This window comes from Daphnia carinata, chromosome 10, assembly GCF_022539665.2.
Source record: "Daphnia carinata strain CSIRO-1 chromosome 10, CSIRO_AGI_Dcar_HiC_V3, whole genome shotgun sequence".
NCBI classification, from domain to species: Eukaryota; Metazoa; Arthropoda; class Branchiopoda; order Diplostraca; family Daphniidae; genus Daphnia; species Daphnia carinata.
The window spans coordinates 1,184,004-1,203,647 of record NC_081340.1 but is presented as its reverse complement, the minus strand read 5'-3'; the positions used below and the strand labels follow the sequence as shown (position 1 = coordinate 1,203,647).

The 19,644-nt window shown below is 43.5% G+C and overlaps 3 protein-coding genes across 5 annotated transcripts; 2 read left to right on the top strand and 1 right to left on the bottom strand.

The window, feature by feature from the left end:
- The first annotated feature begins 5,575 nt into the window (after positions 1-5,575).
- On the top strand, positions 5,576-6,941 carry LOC132088420 (uncharacterized). Of its 3 annotated transcripts, XM_059497374.1 has the most exons (3): positions 5,576-5,951; positions 6,135-6,296; positions 6,462-6,941. In XM_059497374.1, exons 1-3 carry the CDS (start codon positions 5,590-5,592, stop codon positions 6,481-6,483), a joined length of 546 nt encoding a protein of 181 aa, XP_059353357.1. In that variant the 5' UTR covers positions 5,576-5,589; the 3' UTR covers positions 6,484-6,941. The 3 variants fall into 3 exon arrangements, with proteins under 3 accessions (XP_059353357.1, XP_059353356.1, XP_059353355.1); XM_059497373.1 differs by having other exon boundaries at positions 6,138-6,941; XM_059497372.1 differs by having other exon boundaries at positions 6,135-6,941.
- A 551-nt stretch (positions 6,942-7,492) lies between these two features.
- LOC130702219 (N-acetylated-alpha-linked acidic dipeptidase 2-like) lies at positions 7,493-10,296 on the top strand. Its single transcript, XM_057523883.2, has 13 exons — positions 7,493-7,553; positions 7,642-7,762; positions 7,839-8,133; positions 8,219-8,341; positions 8,439-8,568; positions 8,699-8,789; positions 8,906-9,081; positions 9,138-9,260; positions 9,326-9,472; positions 9,554-9,722; positions 9,823-9,913; positions 10,011-10,034; positions 10,099-10,296. Exons 1-13 carry the CDS (start codon positions 7,493-7,495, stop codon positions 10,294-10,296), a joined length of 1,749 nt encoding a protein of 582 aa, XP_057379866.2.
- A 394-nt stretch (positions 10,297-10,690) lies between these two features.
- Positions 10,691-16,294, bottom strand: LOC130702234 (uncharacterized). The gene is made up of 2 exons (XM_057523888.1): positions 16,225-16,294; positions 10,691-16,080 (listed from the first exon to the last, which is right to left on the bottom strand). Exons 1-2 carry the CDS (start codon positions 16,292-16,294, stop codon positions 10,691-10,693), a joined length of 5,460 nt encoding a protein of 1,819 aa, XP_057379871.1.
- Positions 16,295-19,644: the final 3,350 nt, after the last annotated feature.

The following is a 19,644-nucleotide window of genomic DNA, read 5'->3' as shown; positions in this document are numbered from 1 at the left end:
GTGTAAATATAAATGCAATCAATCTACCAAGTGCGTTTTGGTAAATTTCGACAAGCACATGAAGGTTACATTCAAGTTTAACCATCGAACATTCATGGCATCATGCCAATATTCCAACACTATTTTAGTTCTGTCAGATAAGAAAGAAATATTACATTTTTTTAAACCTGAAAAGCCTGTCTTTCAACTCTTTCTAACCTAATCCAACGTTTTAATATGGCAAGACTATTCATCTACAATTGCCATTTGTGTTGTCATTTTGCTGCATTATTTCTTCATAACAAACTGCTCAAAGATGCTTTTAATCTTGTTAATGGATTCCAGAATCCGTATTTATCGAGTATTGTATCCTGAAGTATTGTTACTTATCTGGATTGCAAACAATTTTTCGCCACATACAGCAAGCTTATTACATTAAATATTGTTTAATTCCTTAGCACATCTCTTAAGAGTAACCAAACTTCTATGATGCGATTATAATATTATGGTGTAGTTATCTAAATTTGTAATTATCCATAATCAAAATTTATGACTGGTGGTAGGGATGGGGGAAAATGAACGACACGTTACACATATATGTACGTACGTACGTATTTTTCTAATACACAGTTATGCACTCGAATGCACAGCATAAAATTATTGCTGACCATGCGCCAAAAATTGCTATTGATCAAAAGAAACCTGGATAATCTACATTGGAACATTGTACAGAATTGCCTTCAGTTGAAGTAGCTCAGCGGTTCCGTAGCCATAACGACCTCGATTTCAACCATAACTTCTAATGCCCCAAGACGTACAGTATCCTCCAGAAAAGTGAGGCACTCCCCTCCCGCCCCTTCCCCCGGTCGCCAAAAATATAATAATGTATAATGCGCATATGTGTTATCTTATTGCGTTTTCTTCAACTATAGTTGTCTGCTTATGCTTTGCTCTCTATCTTAAAGGTTGACACCATATTTAAGTGTTCGTTGCTGGCTATCGGGAAGGGCGCAAAGATATGTGGCCGTGTCTGGCCGGCCTCAATAAAACAAATGGCTATTGGCTTCTTTGCTTCCCTATAAGAAAACACGACACGAAATTTAGCGGCAGAGCGTGTAGCAAACAAAAACGTATCTCGTTCTTTTCTCTTCGTTTTTTGTTTCACAGCCAAGAACGAGGAGAAAACAAGTGAAGGGCCAATAAATCGATCTGCTATGTATCGCATTAACACCACTAGCCACAAGGGCGAGGGTGGCAAAGAAAAAAAAAAGGACGGCCTGACAAATGACGTATAGACGTTTCGTAACATTGAATAGATTTCGCGAGAGACGGATGGACTGGGAGATGTCGAAACAAGAAGGATAGAACGTTGCACGTCAGTACTTATGGCATATACAAAACTACTATCAAATGCATTTTTTTTCTTCTTTCCTTTGTGTGGAAATAAAAACGATACAGTTGAAGCAAAGAGAATGAGATTTTGATGCGGTTCGTGAGCTTGTACGTTGAAAGTTGCGTGTGTTGAATGATTCACGAACACAGACCCATTCCAAATCTCCGTGGAAATAAATAAAAAGAGCAAAGTTCTTTGGGTGGAGGCGATGTTTTTGAAAACGATGCAACTGAACATTCGTTTTCTTTTTACGTCCGTGTACTTTGTGTGTGTGTGTGTGTGTGTGTGCCATTCGAAATATGACGCAGCCCACAAAATACGTGCCCAATATCTTCGATATCAATAAATGACATGCAAACGGGCGCGAGGTTCAAATCCAGTCTGACCCATTTTCTTTTTCTCAAAGAAATTCTTTTATAGTTGCAAATAAAAGACGCTCACAAAAAAAATTCTTTTCTCAGATTCAAAGTCACGCAGTTTGTTTGCCCCATTCGATATTATTATTGAAAATAAAAATAAATAAATAAAAAAACTCAATAATAAAAAATATAAATAATAATCCGGTCAAAGATTCATGTCCAGCACAGAACGAGAACGGACCTTCTAGCCAGTAGGGCAAAAGAAATCAAATAAAAACGAACAGGGCAAATGTTTTGTGTTTTTTTTTTTTCTTTTACTGTCCCTTGTTTATATCTCTCCGCTTGCGCGAGAATCAACAACGGGGGGGCTTACCGACAACGTGAAGTGGGGGGGGGGGGGGGGGGGGGGGGGGGTGAGGGATTTGATATTTGAATTGATTTGAGCGCGCCAAATTCAAATTTTCTGAGAGACGCAAATGTCAATAGCAGAGGCTGATCAGGTAGTTTTCTTTTTCTTTCTATTTTTTTCTCCTTATAGTAGAGAGGTCAACAACGTACAAATCGCTCGACAAAGGGAAGCTCTTTCCATTCTCGATTGTGCGTCCATAAATCGGAAATCACGCCAAGTTTGACGTCACGTGAATAGCGCATATTCGTTTAAAAACAGACATTATACGGTTAAATCAAATTTAAGGCGTAAAATTTGATATCAAGACTGGCAAAAAAATGGCTATTCATTCGCCTTTCATCGTAACTTAGTCTTTATACACGTATACGTAGTCCTGTATCCAGCTCAGTGCGTCTGGTGAACCATAATAATTCAATGATCCCGCTTCCTAAATTTCACCATTGGAAAACAATGATATATGCCACATTCCCAGGGCTTTTCACGTCGGGTAGACAAATGTTTGTCTGGTACGGCCGAGTACTATACCACAACACATGCTGCTCCTAACTACTACACTACTAAGGCTCCCGAGTACTACACCACAATATATGCAGCCCCTACATACTACACCACAAAGGCGCCCGAGTACTACACTACAACATACGCTGCTCCTGCTTATTACACCAGAAAGGCGGGTGCTTCGTGAATTAGACGACGAGAGAAGGAAGCATGACACTGCCCATGGTGACGATATCACTTAAGGACTGGAAAAAGAACGGACGAGACTTCGAGACGTAAGACGATAGGATGGGCGACTGACACGCACTTGTGATTGTAGTTGGGGCGTACATTTGCTTTTACCTTTTATACTTCGGTGTATTTCCACTTTTTTCTATTTCGTCTTTTTTTTTGTTTATTTAGTCATTATACTGTTTGAAAGGAGAAAATAAGTTTTAATATAACTTCATCTAGGAATTGGAAGTGGTGGCTGTTGGTCTCGAAAGAGAATAACTGCCAGTTGGAACCGGCCGTTTGTCTCGCTTCGGCTTAGCCCGAAGCATCCGCCACAAACTGGGAGAATTGAACAATTTGGTCCAAACGGCTGTGGCAAATGCAGAGAAGTATGTTATCCAGCAACCTGCTCAGCACGATAGCAGCACGATAGCTGGACGATTGGAGCAAGCTCGCCGTTGGTTGGCCAATCCAAGCGTCGATGATCGTGGATTGCTACAACAGGCCATTGCGTTGATTGTTGAAGAAGGAAGAAAGGTAGCGCAGTTTGATTCTAAAATCCCCATCACTTGCATAAAACGTAGCGCAAACTTGTCGTTTGCCGCAAGGACTGCAATGTGAACAACGAGCAGAAATTCTGGCCCTTTGTAATCAAGTTGATTCGCTGTCTCCTCAGCTTGGGGACCTGTGCCGTTCTGGACAATGCAATTCGCCCCAAGCTCAAGCTGTTGCCAAGTAAAGAAAAAAATTTATGCTGGTTAGTTTGTACTGACAAGTATTGTTGTTATATATAGTATTATATGTTATATCTAGTATTGTAACACTCGAAGGGCTTAAACCATTATGAATAAGCCTTGATGCAGCAGCCAGTCCAAAGACTCCAGCACCAACAATAATTACCTGTTTCATTCTTTTACATGCAGAGAAGCCTGCGAACCCAAGTCAAACGTTGGCAAAGTTGCACAGAACAAAGAATTTTCGTTTACGTGCGAAAACACTCGTACTTGCATACTATCATAATGCCTTATCGTAAAACAATATCTTGTTTGTTTGTTTTGTTATTTTGGGTGCTGCAGATGCTAAATAAATAATTTTTTTTTCCGGCGGGAGTAGAATAGTCTTAACAAATATGAGATATCACAAGGCGACAAATTTAAAGCAAATAAATATGTATTTATCTGCTAATCAGGCAACAGTCGAAGGTTAGTACTAAAAGGTAGGTTCGCGATATTCAATTTTTAAATGTCGTACTTAGTGTTTGAAAAAGAGCTAGGGAAAAGTACTCAATTCATTTTCCAGAAGAAAACTATTGGAAAATATTCACATTGTGATCGAAAAAATCAAAACGTTTACTATACAAGTTCAGTGCTTAGTTGTATCAGAGTCATAGAGGGGATACACTCTTCCCCTCTATGACTGGTTGTATGTTTACATCAGCTGGATCTGCGTGCGTTTCTATGTGGTATTAGAGGTTGTTTGGTAACCGTGGAAACGTTGTTTGTCTGCTGTAGTCACGTTCAAAAAAAATTTGGAACGTGAACAAACATGACCGCGAAAGCAGCAGAACTACAGCGCGAGGTGAGAGAAAATGCCGAAGATTATCAGAGTTATTTGAAAAACTTGTATAAATGGGAAACAGAAATCAAAGTTAAAGATCAGGTACAATACATGATTTTTTACCTTACGACGAATCATTAACGTAGTTTGTAACGATAATTAAGTAGCATGCGACTAGTTTCAACTAAAAATCTGCGATTGTTGTTTTGCTTATTACAAACACATCATCGGACTTGTGCGGCGAACAACTTTCCTTTTCGCTTCCGAATTAACGATTTCCATAACTAATTAATACAAATTAAAGATTTAACGGAAAATGAACTTGATTTGTTGTCACGTGATGCGTCGTGTCTAATAAAAGAATATTTGATCAAACGAGCGTTAATTGGTACAGAATTACTCAATCTGTAGTACTTTTCACCATCCGATATCCCTCATACAAATTATATAATATTCTGATTTACACCAGTCAAAATCAAGCAATTTCACTTGTGATCATCTTCTGTTGGTACGTCATTATACATAGCCTTGTAGATCAGACCGCAATAAGATGTGAGATAAGAATTACAAATTAAAATATAGATTCGACTTAATTATGTCTTTATTGCTTGATGAAACAATTATGTGTGCGATGGCCGGTGCAATGAGTTCAATCTTTTTATTTATATTTTTTTTGGCTTGAATTTTTATTCCACATTTATGTGCGTGGGGGAGGGGGTGTTTGGATACGATGGAAAGCGGCGTGTGCGTTTGTCAAGCGAAGATAATGTTTTAAAACGGGCAAATCCCGCCGTCCCATTTGTTAATCTTCTCATTGGCTTCCAAGTACCGGCCGTCAAGTTCACCAACGAATTCGATTCTTTTTCAAGGCGCGTTTGTTTTTTGTTTTTTTATTTGGAACGTTTTGACGCACATCGCTGTGCAATAGTTTCGTGGGAAAATTCCGAGAAATGATTAAACGATGTAGAAACTAAAAAAAAAAAAAAAAGAAAATTCGATTCTTTCGAGTTTTTATTTTTGTTTGATCGCCATCCGGCCGCCTTTTCATTTCGCCTGTTTTTCTTTTGTTTTGTTTTTTTGTTTTAAGTTGACGGTGATGTGCGTGGGGTAAGACGAGTCGTGACATTGTTACTAAACGAACACGACACTAAAAACTCTTCCTCTTTCTTAGGACGAGACGCATGTCTGCCAAATTTCGACCAAAATTGACAAATCAGCCTGGATTGAACAGTTCATCGACTAATTTTATTTTACCCCCTTTAACACCTCTTCGTGTTAAACCCCGAGTCTTTGCCAAAGCCTTGGCCAAAACCAATCATCTAACGTATCGAAAGCCTACAGAGGCTGCTATTGACAGTGCACTGTCAATTAAGGGCGCTGTTCAAACTAAAACGAAACAGACCGTTCCAAATGTTTTAGAGGGCAGCAAAATCCTTCATGACGAACACTGGCTCTACGGTACGTTGGGCGATGACTGGAGTCATCCGAATAATGTCAGCAGTTACCCGATATGGTCTCCACACGGACATGCTAGCAGATTCCTGTAAGTATTGTTGATTCCACTCATCTTAATTCTTATCCAAATAGACCATTGTCCAAATTATTTTCATATGCATTCCCTAGTGTTTTGCATAATCACCTTCAAAGTTTTTAAGTTGAGCCTCGTTCCGCCATTGAATGTAGTAATGTGCAATACTTAAATTCGCTGCTACTGTTTATCCCAAAGTAGCAACGAAGAGTTTCGTTTGGATTCCTCACTCGTAATCTGCCGCTTCCAACTGGATTCGACCTGTTGCCAAATGGTGCCGTGCCCGTTTCAGCACCTTCCCCAAAAGGATGCCCGACGTCAAGAAAAGTCATCTCCAGTGGTCTCCAAAAACACAGCCAGGTTGGCAACGTTGGCCCTTCTGCAGCTCACATTTTGACATACCCGGCAGCAGGAGAGTGTTTACTCACAAATGTTTGCCTTTTTCAATAGTGTTGAATCAAGTTGCCGAATGAGCGTCAAAAATCGATCCTTTTTGGCACAAACTAATTTTTTTTCTTTTCCTAGTTCGGGCCGGGTCGAGTTATAGCCTTGTTACAAAACTGACAAAAAAAAAAAGAAAATGATCCCTGAAAAACAAACACAAGCAAGTTAGTGGCATGACTCATGCTCTACTGTGCCAAAGTTCATGAGTGAGAGCGTAAGTATAAAAATTTATTTTCGTTTTGTCTTCCATTCGTTGGGTTTGACCGAGGAAAAGAAAAGAAAAAGTTTTGTGATAATATATTTAGCAACTAAACATGTCTGCCGATCAGTGTCGTTCCTTCAGACACTTGTCCATCCAGAGTGCTAAAATGAGTTCGTGGCATCCGAAGAACAGCATGGAAAGCAGTCATTAGTACGTCTTTATTTTTGTCAAACCAGCCTTAAAGCAGCTTCAGTTGCTGCTCATCGTATTTCAAGAAATATTGTCATACCTCATCGGTCAAATCGTCTGTGTAATAACTGGAATGAAGAGGAAAAAATAAATGTACAAAGACCTGATCACTTCTTTAATCTTTAATTAATTATTTTTTTGTCCTTTAATTTTTGTACCAAACTAGCTGTACAAGCATTTTGTAAAAACCTTTTTATTAATATACTTTATTACATAATTTACCCTGCGGTACAAATTACATAAAAAGATCAATGTGTGATTTGGCATCATAGGTAAACAAAGTAGACGAATGACGGGACCGTTGAGTCTGTGCCTCTGTGGGAACTGCGGGTTTAGGAAGATATGACGAGCAGTTATCCTACCCAATTTAATGTTTTCCAGAGATAAGATGTTTTCTTTATTTAGTTTATCTAGTGAGTAGTACTTCAAAGTTGATGTGCCTATTTTAAAGGTCATTCCCTGACAGACCAATGGATATGGCACTAAAACGATTGCGTAGGAAAATGCCATGTGGTGTGTGTGTCCATTGCTCGCCGTCGTAGAAAGTTATCCAATCGTCGAAACAACGATCTAATAAGGAGGAAGATAGACGAAATGTCACAGGTGTTGGTGTTTCGAGCCCAGATTCTTCACGTATTCTACCCTACGGCCAATATTGAGAATGAACAAGCATTGGGTTTTTGGATTTGCAATCCTCTACGTTGCCACAGACATAGCTATCGGTATGCTTGATTTTGAACTCGATTCATATACGTAATGTCGAATAATCATTTGTCGTCTTAATCTCGCAAACTCCATTCTAAAATAAAGGTGTTGGTCTTTATTACGCTGGTTACCACAACGCCAGTCGATCGATGTCGGCAAATAAGCGAGATGTCTTCCAAGATTTACAAGACGAAATTTCATCTGCAAAAATCGAAAGCTTCCTTAAGTAATAATTTATAATTGGATTTTTTTAAAAATTGATATTCTGCAGTGCCATTACCTTTAATTTAACATTGTTTCAGACATCTAAGAAGTGTTCCCCATTTAGCTGGAACTGCAGAAGACAGTCAACAGGCTGAATGGCTGCGCGATCAGTTTCTCGAATTCGGTTTAGACCAGGCCACTGTAGTTCCATACCATGTTCTACTGTCTTATCCAGACATGGAGAAACCAAATAAGGTCTACCTCATTGATAGCAACGGTGTAGCCAATTTCACGTCTTCGGGTAAACAAATGCCATTGTACTCGCCAGAAGAAAATTCAACCCTTGTGGCACCCAATTTCAATGCGTACTCTGGAACTGGAACTGTTACATGCGTACGTTAAATGACATTGATTGTAGATATAAATATTAGACTCGTCACTGAGTTTTTAGTTATACTAAAACGTGCTCGTCATATAGGACGGCCTAGTCTACGTTCATTTTGGACAGGAAGCTGATTATGAGTATTTGGCCAAAGAGGGAATCGACGTTACTGGCAAGATCGTGCTGGCTCGTTACGGTGCGTCATTTCGGGGAAATATCGTAAGCCAATGGGCAATAATATTTTTTTACTAGTAGCACTAAATACTTAAAATGTTTTTTTGTTTTTTGTTTTTTGTTTTGTTTTTTTCGTTACTAGGCAGATCTAGCGGAAAAGAAAGGTGCCGCTGGTGTGTTATTGTATTCTGATCCCAAGGAGTTTGCGAAGAAAGGGAGGAATGAAATCTATCCGGATTCGTGGTGGATGCCGGGCATGGCCGTCCAGTCCGGTACTATTATCTGGCCAATGGAGATCCTCTAACTCCATTCTACCCAGCCATCGGTATATGCGTTTTCGTACAAGCGTGTAGGAATTGTTTAAGATAAGCTAAATCGGTGTTTTTATGACAACTGTTGAAGAAAGTGCTTATAGGATTCCTCAGTCACAGGCAATGCTACCCAACATCCCGGTGCAACCGATAGGTTATGACGAAGCAGAAATCTTATTACGGTTAGTGATACGAAGTCCTGGTTTGAGCAGGATGTCTTGAATTTACTTAGGTTCCAGTTACTTCAATTGTGAATGCTAATCCTGATTTTTTGTTTTATGGCATGTCCTATTTGCAGGTCATTGAAAGGGAAGGAAGCACAAGACGAATGGTGGGGCAGTTTAAACACCACATATTTGTTAGGTCCTGAATTCCGGTCCATAAATTGGACAATCAAAATGGAAATTCTTACAGCAAATAAAATGGCAACAATATACAATACAATCGGCATGCTACACGGCCAAGAAGAACCAGGTAAGCTAGATAAACCTAGTTAAATACGCAGCTTGGCATACATTTTTCTATTGTAGATCGTTATGTGCTGGTCGGAAATCACCGCGACGCCTGGATTCTCGGTGTCCGTGATCCATCCAGCGGAACCGCCTCTATGATGGAGATGGCAAGAGCTTTCGGAAAAGCGAAACTTGACCACAGTTAAATATTCAGGTGTTAAATTCTGAATCTTTTACTAAACATCCTTCGCATTTCCCCCAAATAGGTTGGCGCCCAAGGCGGAGTATTGTCTTCTGCAGTTGGGGAGCCGAAGAGTACGGCCTAATTGGATCTTACGAATGGGCTGAGGAGCACTCAAAGGTGTTGAGTCAAAGAGCTGTGGCCTACATGAACGTTGACATTGCAGTCCAAGGTAAGTATTTGAATACCGTTGTCTATGTGACCCTCATTCCATTAAAGAATAAATACTTAACGAGATTTTACTACCACAAAGGCAACTATTCTCTATGGGGAAAAGGAGCACCACTAATGAATAGTGTTTATTTGGAAAGCTCTAAGAAAATAAAAAATCCCAGCCAATCAGAAGTAGAAGCCGGACGACCTACCTTATTTGATACTTGGGCCTATCGCTATCCCGACACTTTGCATCCTGGTAGACCAAGGTATATTAGCAATTGCGAAGAGTTTAGATTTTTGTTTAAGTTGTTAAACGAGATCACATTTTATGATGGAATATTTGTCTTGCGTAAACGGAACATGCAGGGTGAATATTTTAGGAAGTGGGAGCGACTACACAGCTTTTATGCACATTTTGGGCATTCCTTCCATCGACATTCGTTACAATTATGAAGAGGTATTTGTGCTATTTAAAAATAATCTTTAGCACTACTGTAACGTGGTATTAATCCTTTATCTCTGGGCGTTCCACCTTAATTACGCAACGTTCATAGAACATTGGATCATATCCCCTCTACGTAAGTTTCGCCTTTTAGATTACAGACTCCGTCTAAACTAGCTGTTGAATTTTCAATCCTTTAGCACACACTCTATGAGACGCATCACCTAGTAGCTGACATCATCGACAAAGATTTCCTGTACCACCGAGCAGTCACACAGCTTTGGACAGAGATCGCCCATAATCTAACAGAATCAGTCATTTTGCCAATGGATTTGGCCTGGTACGCCATCTACTTGTCAGAGAGTGTGGCCAATATAAAAACACGTGTTACAAAGTAAACAAGTCTGTAGCGTATAAACGAATAAATGAAAACGAGAAACGAATGTCGAACTAGTCACAAAAAAAGGACTGTATTAAACTTAGCAAAAAAACGAGACAAAACTGAGACAGCGTGAGAAAAATGGCGACCCGACAGGTAGCACGGTCGAAAAAGAACTGAGCGTCCTTACACGTCACTAATCATAGCGTGCATCAGAAAAAACAACTGACATAAGCTTCGCGAAAACAATAAGCCGCTAATTAAACTAAGGGAAGGGTAATGGTTGGCGCGCGAAGCCCGATCCTGGTTTCCATGGCGACTCGGGAACAGGAAGGGTAAATTGCAGACGCGCGAAGCCCGATCCGAGTTGCCATAGCAACTCGGTAACACAGCCGGCCCTGCTGCGGCAAATCTCAAGCAGCATTGAAGGCTTCGACGCGGCACAGCATCGTGACCGGGCGAACGTAGGTTTTGCCGGACTTTGTGATGACTTCTGCTGCGCGCACCACACCGTCGGGTCCAGGCAACACTTTTTCGACGCGACAGATTTGCCAATGGCCACGCGGGGACTTCGGATCGACAAGAAGCACTATATCCTTAGCTTCTAAGTTTTTTTGCGTTTCCGTCCATTTGTTGCGGGTCGTAAGGGTTGGGAGATACTCTCGCAACCAGCGAGCCCACATCTGGTCTACTAGCTGTTGCGCATGATACCACCGACGACGAAAGCACCTAATTTCCGGGTCGATGACTTCAGCGGGTAGATGGGGATTGGGGCGCCCCAACAAAAAATGATTCGGGGTCAACGGCGCGAGCTCCTGGGGATCTGCTCCCAGGTAGGTTAACGGGCGATCGTTCAAAGGCGCCTCAACTTCTATGACGACAGTAGCGAAGGTCTCTTCTTTGACAGTTTGCTGGCCAAGAATTGCGCGGAGGGCGTCCTTGCAAGAGCGCACAAGTCGCTCCCATACACCTCCAAAATGCGGGGCGGAAGGCGGGGAGAAATGCCATCGGATCTCCTTACGCGCCAGCTGATCGACGATTTTGGCGTCGTTTAGGCGGGTCACTGCTTCACGCAGCTCGCGTTCTCCAGCCGTCAAGTTGGTGCCGTTGTCGCTGAAAACGTCAGCGGGTGCACCTCGTCGGCTAACGAAGCGGGTAAACGCCATCAGGAACGAGTCGACATCCAGAGATGGGGCTATCTCCAGATGGATCGCGCGGGTGGAAAGGCAGGTGAACAGGGCGATCCAGCGGTTCTCCGTGCGGCGGCCAATCGAAATGGGGAACGGGCCAAGATAGTCCACACCAACGTTGGTAAACGGCGGGTTGAATGATTCGACCCGTTTTGCAGGAAGCGGAGCCATCATTGGCTGGAACGGCCGAGATCTCATCCGGGAACAGTAAGGGCAGAAAGTTATCACGGACTTTACTGCTTCACGTCCTCGCAGCACCCAGTACCGAGCACGCACTTCGGCCAGCGTCCGGTCAACTCGCCCGTGGGCAACGGAAAGATGCGCCCACCTAATAAACAACTTAGTTACCGGATGCTTCGGGTCGAGAACCGCTGGATGACGGGCTTCGGTGTTGATCGGGGCGTTCTCAAGGCGGCCACCGACACGAACGATTCCGGCACTGACGAGGTAGACGGACAGCTTCAGTAGCCGGGATTCAGGGCGGATTGTTTTCTTCTTCTGCAGCCGGTGTAAGTCGTCGAAAAACGAAGCGCGTTGCGAAATGCGAATCAGAAGAAGGCGGGCAGACTTAAGCTCGGTCGCACTCTGTTGCCGGCCCGTTTTCAGATCCTCGATCGGTTCGGATGGTGGGTCTGCACGGCTGCCGCCTGGATTTACCTTTCGCTCGATCCGTCTTCGATTTACGAGGACCCGCGTGTTGGTGACAAATCTCCAAATCCAGGCGACAATGCGCACGAGACGGTGCAAGTTGTCAATACGGGCGGCAAAATAATCTAGCGGTCCGCTAGAAACGATGACAGCTAGGCATGCGATAGATTCTTCATCGTCGTCGCCTAGTGCACAATCCGGCATCTGGGCGGGCCAATGTTCGGGTGGCATAGCGAGGAACTCCGGGCCGCGATACCAACGATGATTCGGGTCGAGCTCGGACGGGCAAAGGCCACGGCTACATTCATCAGCCGGGTTTAGGATGCCTGGAATATGGCGCCACTGCTGCGGGGTAGTCGAATCAAGGATCTCCGAAATTCTATTAGCGACGAAGACGTTGTAGCGGCGATGATTGGCGTGAATCCAACGAAGAACGGTCATCGCGTCCACCCAGAAAAATACGGAAGAAATGGGCAGCGTCATTTCCTTCAGCAAATAATTCACCAGCCGGACTGCTAACAGCGCACCTTGGAGTTCCATCTTCGGGATAGAGATTTGGTGGATCGGAGCAACTCTCACCTTCGCCATCGCGAACGCAACTCCGATCTTGTCGTGCAGCTCAGAACGAAGAAAAACGACGACTCTAAATCCGTCATTCGATGCATCTGAAAATGCATGTAACTGGAACGATAAGTAGGCTGATTGAGGGCGCGTAATGAGACTTCGCGGGATGTTCAGTGACTCGAGCGCAGGAAGATGCTCCATAAAACGTCCCCACCGATTCAAAATATCAGCAGGCAAAACTTCATCCCAGCCACTTTTAAGCCGCCAGATGTCCTGAAGAATAATCTTCGCCACCAAGACCACCGGCACGAGCAGACCAAGCGGATCGTAAATGCTCGCGACGGCAGCAAGAATGGAGCGTTTCGACTGGGCTTCGTTTGACGGCTTGAAACGAAAAAGGAATTCATCTCGTTCGCTGCTCCACAGATAACCCAGCGTCCGTTCGGTCGGCAAATCGTCGAAGTCCAAATCGAGATCGGGCATAAGGCGAGACGCGGAGGGCACGCGATCCAGCAACTGACGTGAAGAACTGAGGAACTGGACGAGGTTGAAGCCACCTAGGCTAAGCAGTTCCACAAGTTTCTGGCAGGTTGATGCTCCGTCTTCCACTTCGTCGAACGATGCTAATAAATTATCCACATAGAAGTCGGAGCGTATCCGGCTCGCGACTTCCTGCAGGTGGACGGGTGCATCTTTTTCGAGGCGTTGAAGGGCAAAACTGCATGTTGTTGGCGAAGACACGGCGCCGAAAATGTGCACCGTCATTTGGTACTCCTGGATAGGATTTTCAGTTCCCGGCTCCCTCCATAGAAAGCGAAACATTGGCCGGTCGCTTTCTCGCACCAGAACCTGGTAAAACATTCTGGCGATGTCAGCAGTAACAGCAATCCTCCTTTCACGAAAGCGAAGCAGCACTGCGAGTAGCTGAGTCGTCAGATCCGGCCCTTTCAGCAGGACGTCATTAATGGCCATTCCTTTAAAGCGGGCAGCAGCGTCATAGACGAGTCGAACCTTGTTGGGCTTGCTGGGATGCTGAACCGGGTGAAACGGGAGATACCAAATCTTGGAATCGGGATCGGTGGAAGTGACTCTTGTAGCGTGGCCGCTGCGAAGTACTTCTTGCATTTGTTCGGAAACTGCTTTGCGTAGATCGCTGTTCGACTGCAGTCTCCTCTCCAAGGCGAAAAACTTCCGTCGGGCAAACTCCTTGTTGTCCGGCAGCTTCGGGCAGTCGGGGCGCATGGGTAAACCGACTTCGTAGCGAACTCCAGTATGGCGAATGGTCGCTTCCAACTGCTCTACGGCGCAACGGTCAAGCGCGGACATAAAGGTTTTGGGGGCCTCACGAACGGGCAGCGATTGAGTCCTCCAAAATCGCTCAACGGACTCCTCCAGCAGCTCGATGGAATCCAATTTGACGAAATTTATACTTGCTGCTTCCGCAGCGGACATCGGAAAGGTTTTACCCACGACGCACCAACCGAACGGGGTGCGAACTGCATTAGGTCCTTGAACACCTGCTGGCGGGCGACGGACTTCGAAATTCAGGTGAGCATCCTGGACGTCCATGCCAATCAGAACTTGGACTTCTGTGGCATCCCGAGCGGGAAAATCAAGGCCGCGAAGATACTCGAGCGAGGTGGAAGAGTTTTTCAGCCGGCGGTGCCCAACGTTGAGATGGGGAACTACGAAAGCGTCGGAAACCGGACAACTTTCCTTTCCGTCCAGCGATGACACTGTGAAATCCACCAAACGAGTGTCGACGATTGGATCTTTCCCGTGGAAAGTCCCAAAGCGAATTTTGCGAGGCCGGCCCGTTAGGCCGAGTGCTTCAGCCGCGTCCTCACGCAACAAAGTAGCTTGGCTAACGGTGTCCAGTAGAGCGAAGACGTCGAGGGTACGATCACCAGCACGAAGACGAACCGGAACAACGGCCAAAAGAACGTTTGATGCTGAGCGGGGTGCAATGGCGAAAGTCTGCGGACCTGGAACGCCGCTCGAATCTTCGTTCGGAGGTGGAAAACGGCGGAGTCCACTCCTCTCGGGGAAAACTCTTTCCGCACCATGCACCAGCGAATGATGGCGAGCACGGCATCCGGACGATTCACAGGCCGACTTCGAACGACAGTCGGTACTTCGATGTTTCCCTCCAAGACAATTGAAGCAGATACCTTTCTCTTTCACCACCAACGCTCGATCGTTCGGCGACATCCGTCGAAATTCCGCACAGCTACTCAGACGATGTGCCTCGCCGCAGCTCGGACAGACGATATCCGCTTCTCTAATTGCCTGGGTAGACAAAACGGTTGGCGGTGGACGGACGGGCGGCGACTTTGCGGCTGAGGGTTTGAATGAAGGGTGTCTTGTGAGGTTAGGATGCTCAAAAGAAACACGCTTTCCGCGGGGCTCGATCCTGGGCGCTAGCTCGACAGACGCAAAGGCGATCCTCTCCTCTTCAACAACCTCCTCCAGGAACCGATCGAGATCGCCAAGATCTACAACTCTTGGCAAACGTTTTCTAACATAGCGGGCCCAGCGATGGCGAAAAAGAGGCGGCAATTTTTGAATTGCTTGGTCTAGGTTGGCAGCACTTTTCAAGTCGTGCTCTAACCCTCCTTGCTCCAATACGACGACTGCTCCGTGCAGCTGATCCGAAAACAGCTCCAGCGCCTGACGATCACCTGGTTTGACGATAGGGAGACTCAACAGATCGCGAATTTGGCAGCGGGCAATCTGCTCACTCGAACCGTAGTGTTTCTTCAGGTAGGAAAGAACAGCCGGGTAGCCTCGAGGCGCTCTCAAAAGCGGGGAGATGCGGCGCAGAACATTGGGGCCTACCCACTCGGTTAGAATGGCTAAGCGCTGGGCGTCGTTCGGGATGACGTCATGGACGAGAGCCTGGAAGCGCGAGGAAAAGAGCAGCCAATCACGCGGGTCGCCGTCAAAGGGAGTTTTACACGCAAATGGCGCCGATCCTCCAAACATCCAGGGAACAATAGTGTTTGCGGGTACAGCTGCTGGGTCCTTCTCCAAGTTGTCGACCCAGCTGTCCACTTTTAAGACGGCCGACCGCGATTCCGGGACGTTTTTGGAGCGGGTCTTTAGTTTTGACGACGGCATAGGGCGCAATTCCTCGTCGAATTCGCTGAGGGAGCTCAAAGAGAGCGGCGAAGACGAACGAATGGATCTCTTCGAAAACTCCTCAGTCATACGAAGCCGGGCAATTTCATCCTCGATTTTTCGCTCCTGTCGTCTGGCTGAGACGCGCTCTTTCTCCTCCTGAAGTTTGCGGGCCAGCTCGCTAAGGCGTAGATCTTCATCCTTCTCTTCTTCTCTTCTCTTCCGGATCAACTCGAGCTCGAGTTCGGCGGCACGCCGTTCTCGCGTCAGGATCGAAAGAGCTGAATTTCCCGACAAATGAGAGAAAGCGCTACCGGCAATGGAAGATTTTGATCTTACCGAGGGCGAGCGATTACCCTCGGCTTGATGACGAGAAGACCGGTCTTGGACAAAAACTTCTCCGGGCCGGGATACAGTTTATTCACGGGGCTGCAGCAGGGATCCGGAGGGGACATCCAGCGGAGTAGAATCAGGTGGACGTGTCGGGTCAGCCATATCACGGCGGCAATAAAGCTTTAGCTCAAATCCCGTAACTCTGACCGTTACCCCTCCTGGGCTGGCGGTTGATTCAGAGTCGGGATGTCTAGAGACAAAAGCACATGCTAGCACAAGACGAAAAAGCGACGAAAAGAATGCTACTTAAAGGTTACCAGAGTCGATTGTCCCGGGTTTCGGCACCACTTTGTTACAAAGTAAACAAGTCTGTAGCGTATAAACGAAAAAATGAAAACGAGAAACGAATGTCGAACTAGTCACAAAAAAAGGACTGTATTAAACTTAGCAAAAAAACGAGACAAAACTGAGACAGCGTGAGAAAAATGGCGACCCGACAGGTAGCACGGTCGAAAAAGAACTGAGCGTCCTTACACGTCACTAATCATAGCGTGCATCAGAAAAAACAACTGACATAAGCTTCGCGAAAACAATAAGCCGCTAATTAAACTAAGGGAAGGGTAATGGTTGGCGCGCGAAGCCCGATCCTGGTTTCCATGGCGACTCGGGAACAGGAAGGGTAAATTGCAGACGCGCGAAGCCCGATACGAGTTGCCATAGCAACTCGGTAACAACACGTTACGAGACACAATTGCTGGCTAATGACGCCAGTCTGAGCTAGTAGCGCATTTTTCACCTCGAAAATAGCATCTGATACATGGCAGGAATTCACTTTGTCATGCTAATGTTTCGTGTATGTTTAATATAGATCATTTCGAATCGGCCGTCAGGAACGTCAACGCAGCTACTAGGAACTTTCAAGACAACACCTTAAGTATGCTCGATTCCAACGAGTACGTAAATGAATATTATTGTTATTATTGTGCCTTTCCATTACAATTTTTTTTATGTACTAGTGTCTTGGCCGTACGAAAAGTTAACGATAAGCTTATGCAACTGGAACGCCACTTTATCGACCCGCATGAACTGCCCAACCGGCCAGAATACAAGTATTTCATTTGGTTACAATTTTCCCGTTTCTCTCTAAGAAAAGACGACACTAACATTCCCAATATCTAATTTCTGATAACTGAAAAATCAAAACAACATACCCATATTGTGTTTGCGCCAAGCTCAAGCAACAGCTATTCGAGCAGCAGTTTCAGTGGTTTGACGGATCTTTTGGAGGCTGTTGGCAACCAGACAGAAGCGGAAAGACGTCGGTCTTTCCGTGGGCTCAAATCAAACAGCATTTGTCCGTGATTGCCTACTTAGTAGAAGCTGCAGGCCGATCATTGTCGGCCTGCGTCGGTTGTTACCTATAAAAAACCTTGGTGCTAGGAAAAAATTTATTGCTTCTTAGCAGAACTGTGAGGATTATCCCTAGTTTACATTTGTTTTTGTTGGAAATATACAAATACCAGCATGTAGCACATACAGTAATGGTTTCCTTTGCCTTTATACCGATGGCCGGAGATTGAGAGAAATATCCTAAAAAAGGGGTCAATGGTGCGCTATATCATATAATCCTGGCAGAATCCCTATCGGGAAATTCAGCGTATCAAAAAAAAACTGTTGGTCTGACGAGAAAATGAATAATTTCCCTAAAATCAGTGTTTACTTTTGTGTATAACGCGTAGTTTTTATACAGTTCTATGTTGTACACCTTTTTCGTCAAATTGCTGGGCTCGAAAATAAGCCCATTACTAAATAAGCCCGACTTCCCTTATTCTCAAGTCGGGCTTATTAAGTCGGGCTTAAAATTTTTTCCTGCAAAAATCGGCACTCGCCCGAATTGGTTGGATATCATAGAATATACTCAAAATTGAATGCTGAATCGGGGAAAATTGTTCTTTTTCTCCTGGAGTCAAACGTTTTTTGAAATGCACCGAATATTTGACGCAATGCTAGCGCGCCACTACGCTATAGCGCTAGCGCGGTGCAGCAGAAATATTCGGCGAATGTATACAGAGAATTAACTAGAAAGTTGACCGATAGATGGCGAGAGCGATAAAACAGAAAAAAGCGATATTTTTCTAGCCTAATTCTAGATTTCCTTAAAAATACGTTATTCCGATTCGAAATTGATCGCTGATCACGAAAATAAGATATATTTTTATATTAGGCTTCTACTTTTTGAATTAATCGTTAAAAACAGAAGGCCGGGCTTATTTTGTCGGGCTTAAAATTTTTTCCTATTAAAAAATAATTTAATTAAATCTAGATAACAATACATGATTCTGATTCAAAATTTAACAAGGAACTCGAAAATGAAATTTGTTTTTACGTAGAGTTTATTGTTTTTGAATAATCAAAAAAGTTTGATGTTTCACTCTAGCGCTGTAGCGTACTGGCGCGCCAATCATGATTTCGATTCGCACACGCACTAACTATATATTTTAGATTATTCCAAAACTATAAACTCTGCGTAAAAGTAAATTCAATTTTCGTATTCTTGGTTAATTTTGAATCAGAATTATCTATAGCTATCTAGATTTAATGCTACTGTTTTTTAATAGGAAAAAAATTTAAGCACGACAATATAAGCCCGGGCTTATTTTTAAAACCAACTTTTACCGCTTTTTACGTTTTATTCAAAAATTATGAGTCCCACAAGAAAATAACCCTCATATTCGTGATGCCCGTTCAATTCTGCATCGAAACTCTGTATTGAACGCGAATTCGAAAATTTTGCCAAAATTGAAAAAATGAGAAGGCTATTGGCTTCTAACTTTTCCAATTTTCTTCAAATTCTAGATTTCATTAAAAATACATTATTCCGATTCGAAATTGATTGCTGATCTATGGCAATCCGTTTTACAGAAAAAAAAAAAAAAATTTCGTCGGTTTTTTTTTCTTTTTTACAACTATGGCCATCTATCGGCCGGCATCCTATATAATTTTCTAAATACAACTTTACGTACTTTACCCATGTAAATATATCATTTTTAATTAATAACTTAATTTCATTAAAATAGAACTATACAATAATTCCTTTGTTATACTCTACTTACTTAAAGTTATTATTATTACTATTAACTATTAACTTTTCATTTTGAACTGCATTTTTCAGCGATGATAAATTGATAATAATAGCCATAATTGCTTGTTTTAGGTATAAACAATATGTTTGAGTAATCTAAAGTCATTCTTGTATATTATTTTCACACCTCAACAAACAATAACGACTTTATATTACTCAAACATATTATTTATACCTAAAACAAGCAATCATTCTAATTGTTATTAGAACGGTTTGAGTAATATAAAGTCGTTGTCGGTTGTTGCGGTGTGAAAATAATACACAATAACAATTCTATATTACTTAAACATTATACTTAAAACACGCAATCCTTCTAATTGTTATTAGAAATACATTCATTATACTTACTGCAGTACAAAATGGATAGTTA

Coding starts and splice junctions, on each gene's coding strand:
- LOC130702234 (XM_057523888.1), bottom strand. CDS start 16,294: ATGGCTGACCCGACACGTCCACCTGATTCTACTCCGCTGGATGTCCCC. Junction 16,081..16,224: donor CGGATCCCTGCTGCAGCCCC/GTGAATAAACTG, acceptor CGGGAAATTCAG/CTCTTTCGATCCTGACGCGA.
- LOC130702219 (XM_057523883.2), top strand. CDS start 7,493: ATGAACAAGCATTGGGTTTTTGGATTTGCAATCCTCTACGTTGCCACA. Junction 8,342..8,438: donor CGTCATTTCGGGGAAATATC/GTAAGCCAATGG, acceptor TTTCGTTACTAG/GCAGATCTAGCGGAAAAGAA. Junction 8,569..8,698: donor GGGCATGGCCGTCCAGTCCG/GTACTATTATCT, acceptor CAACTGTTGAAG/AAAGTGCTTATAGGATTCCT.
- LOC132088420 (XM_059497372.1), top strand. CDS start 5,590: ATGTCTGCCAAATTTCGACCAAAATTGACAAATCAGCCTGGATTGAAC. Junction 5,952..6,134: donor GGACATGCTAGCAGATTCCT/GTAAGTATTGTT, acceptor TTTATCCCAAAG/TAGCAACGAAGAGTTTCGTT.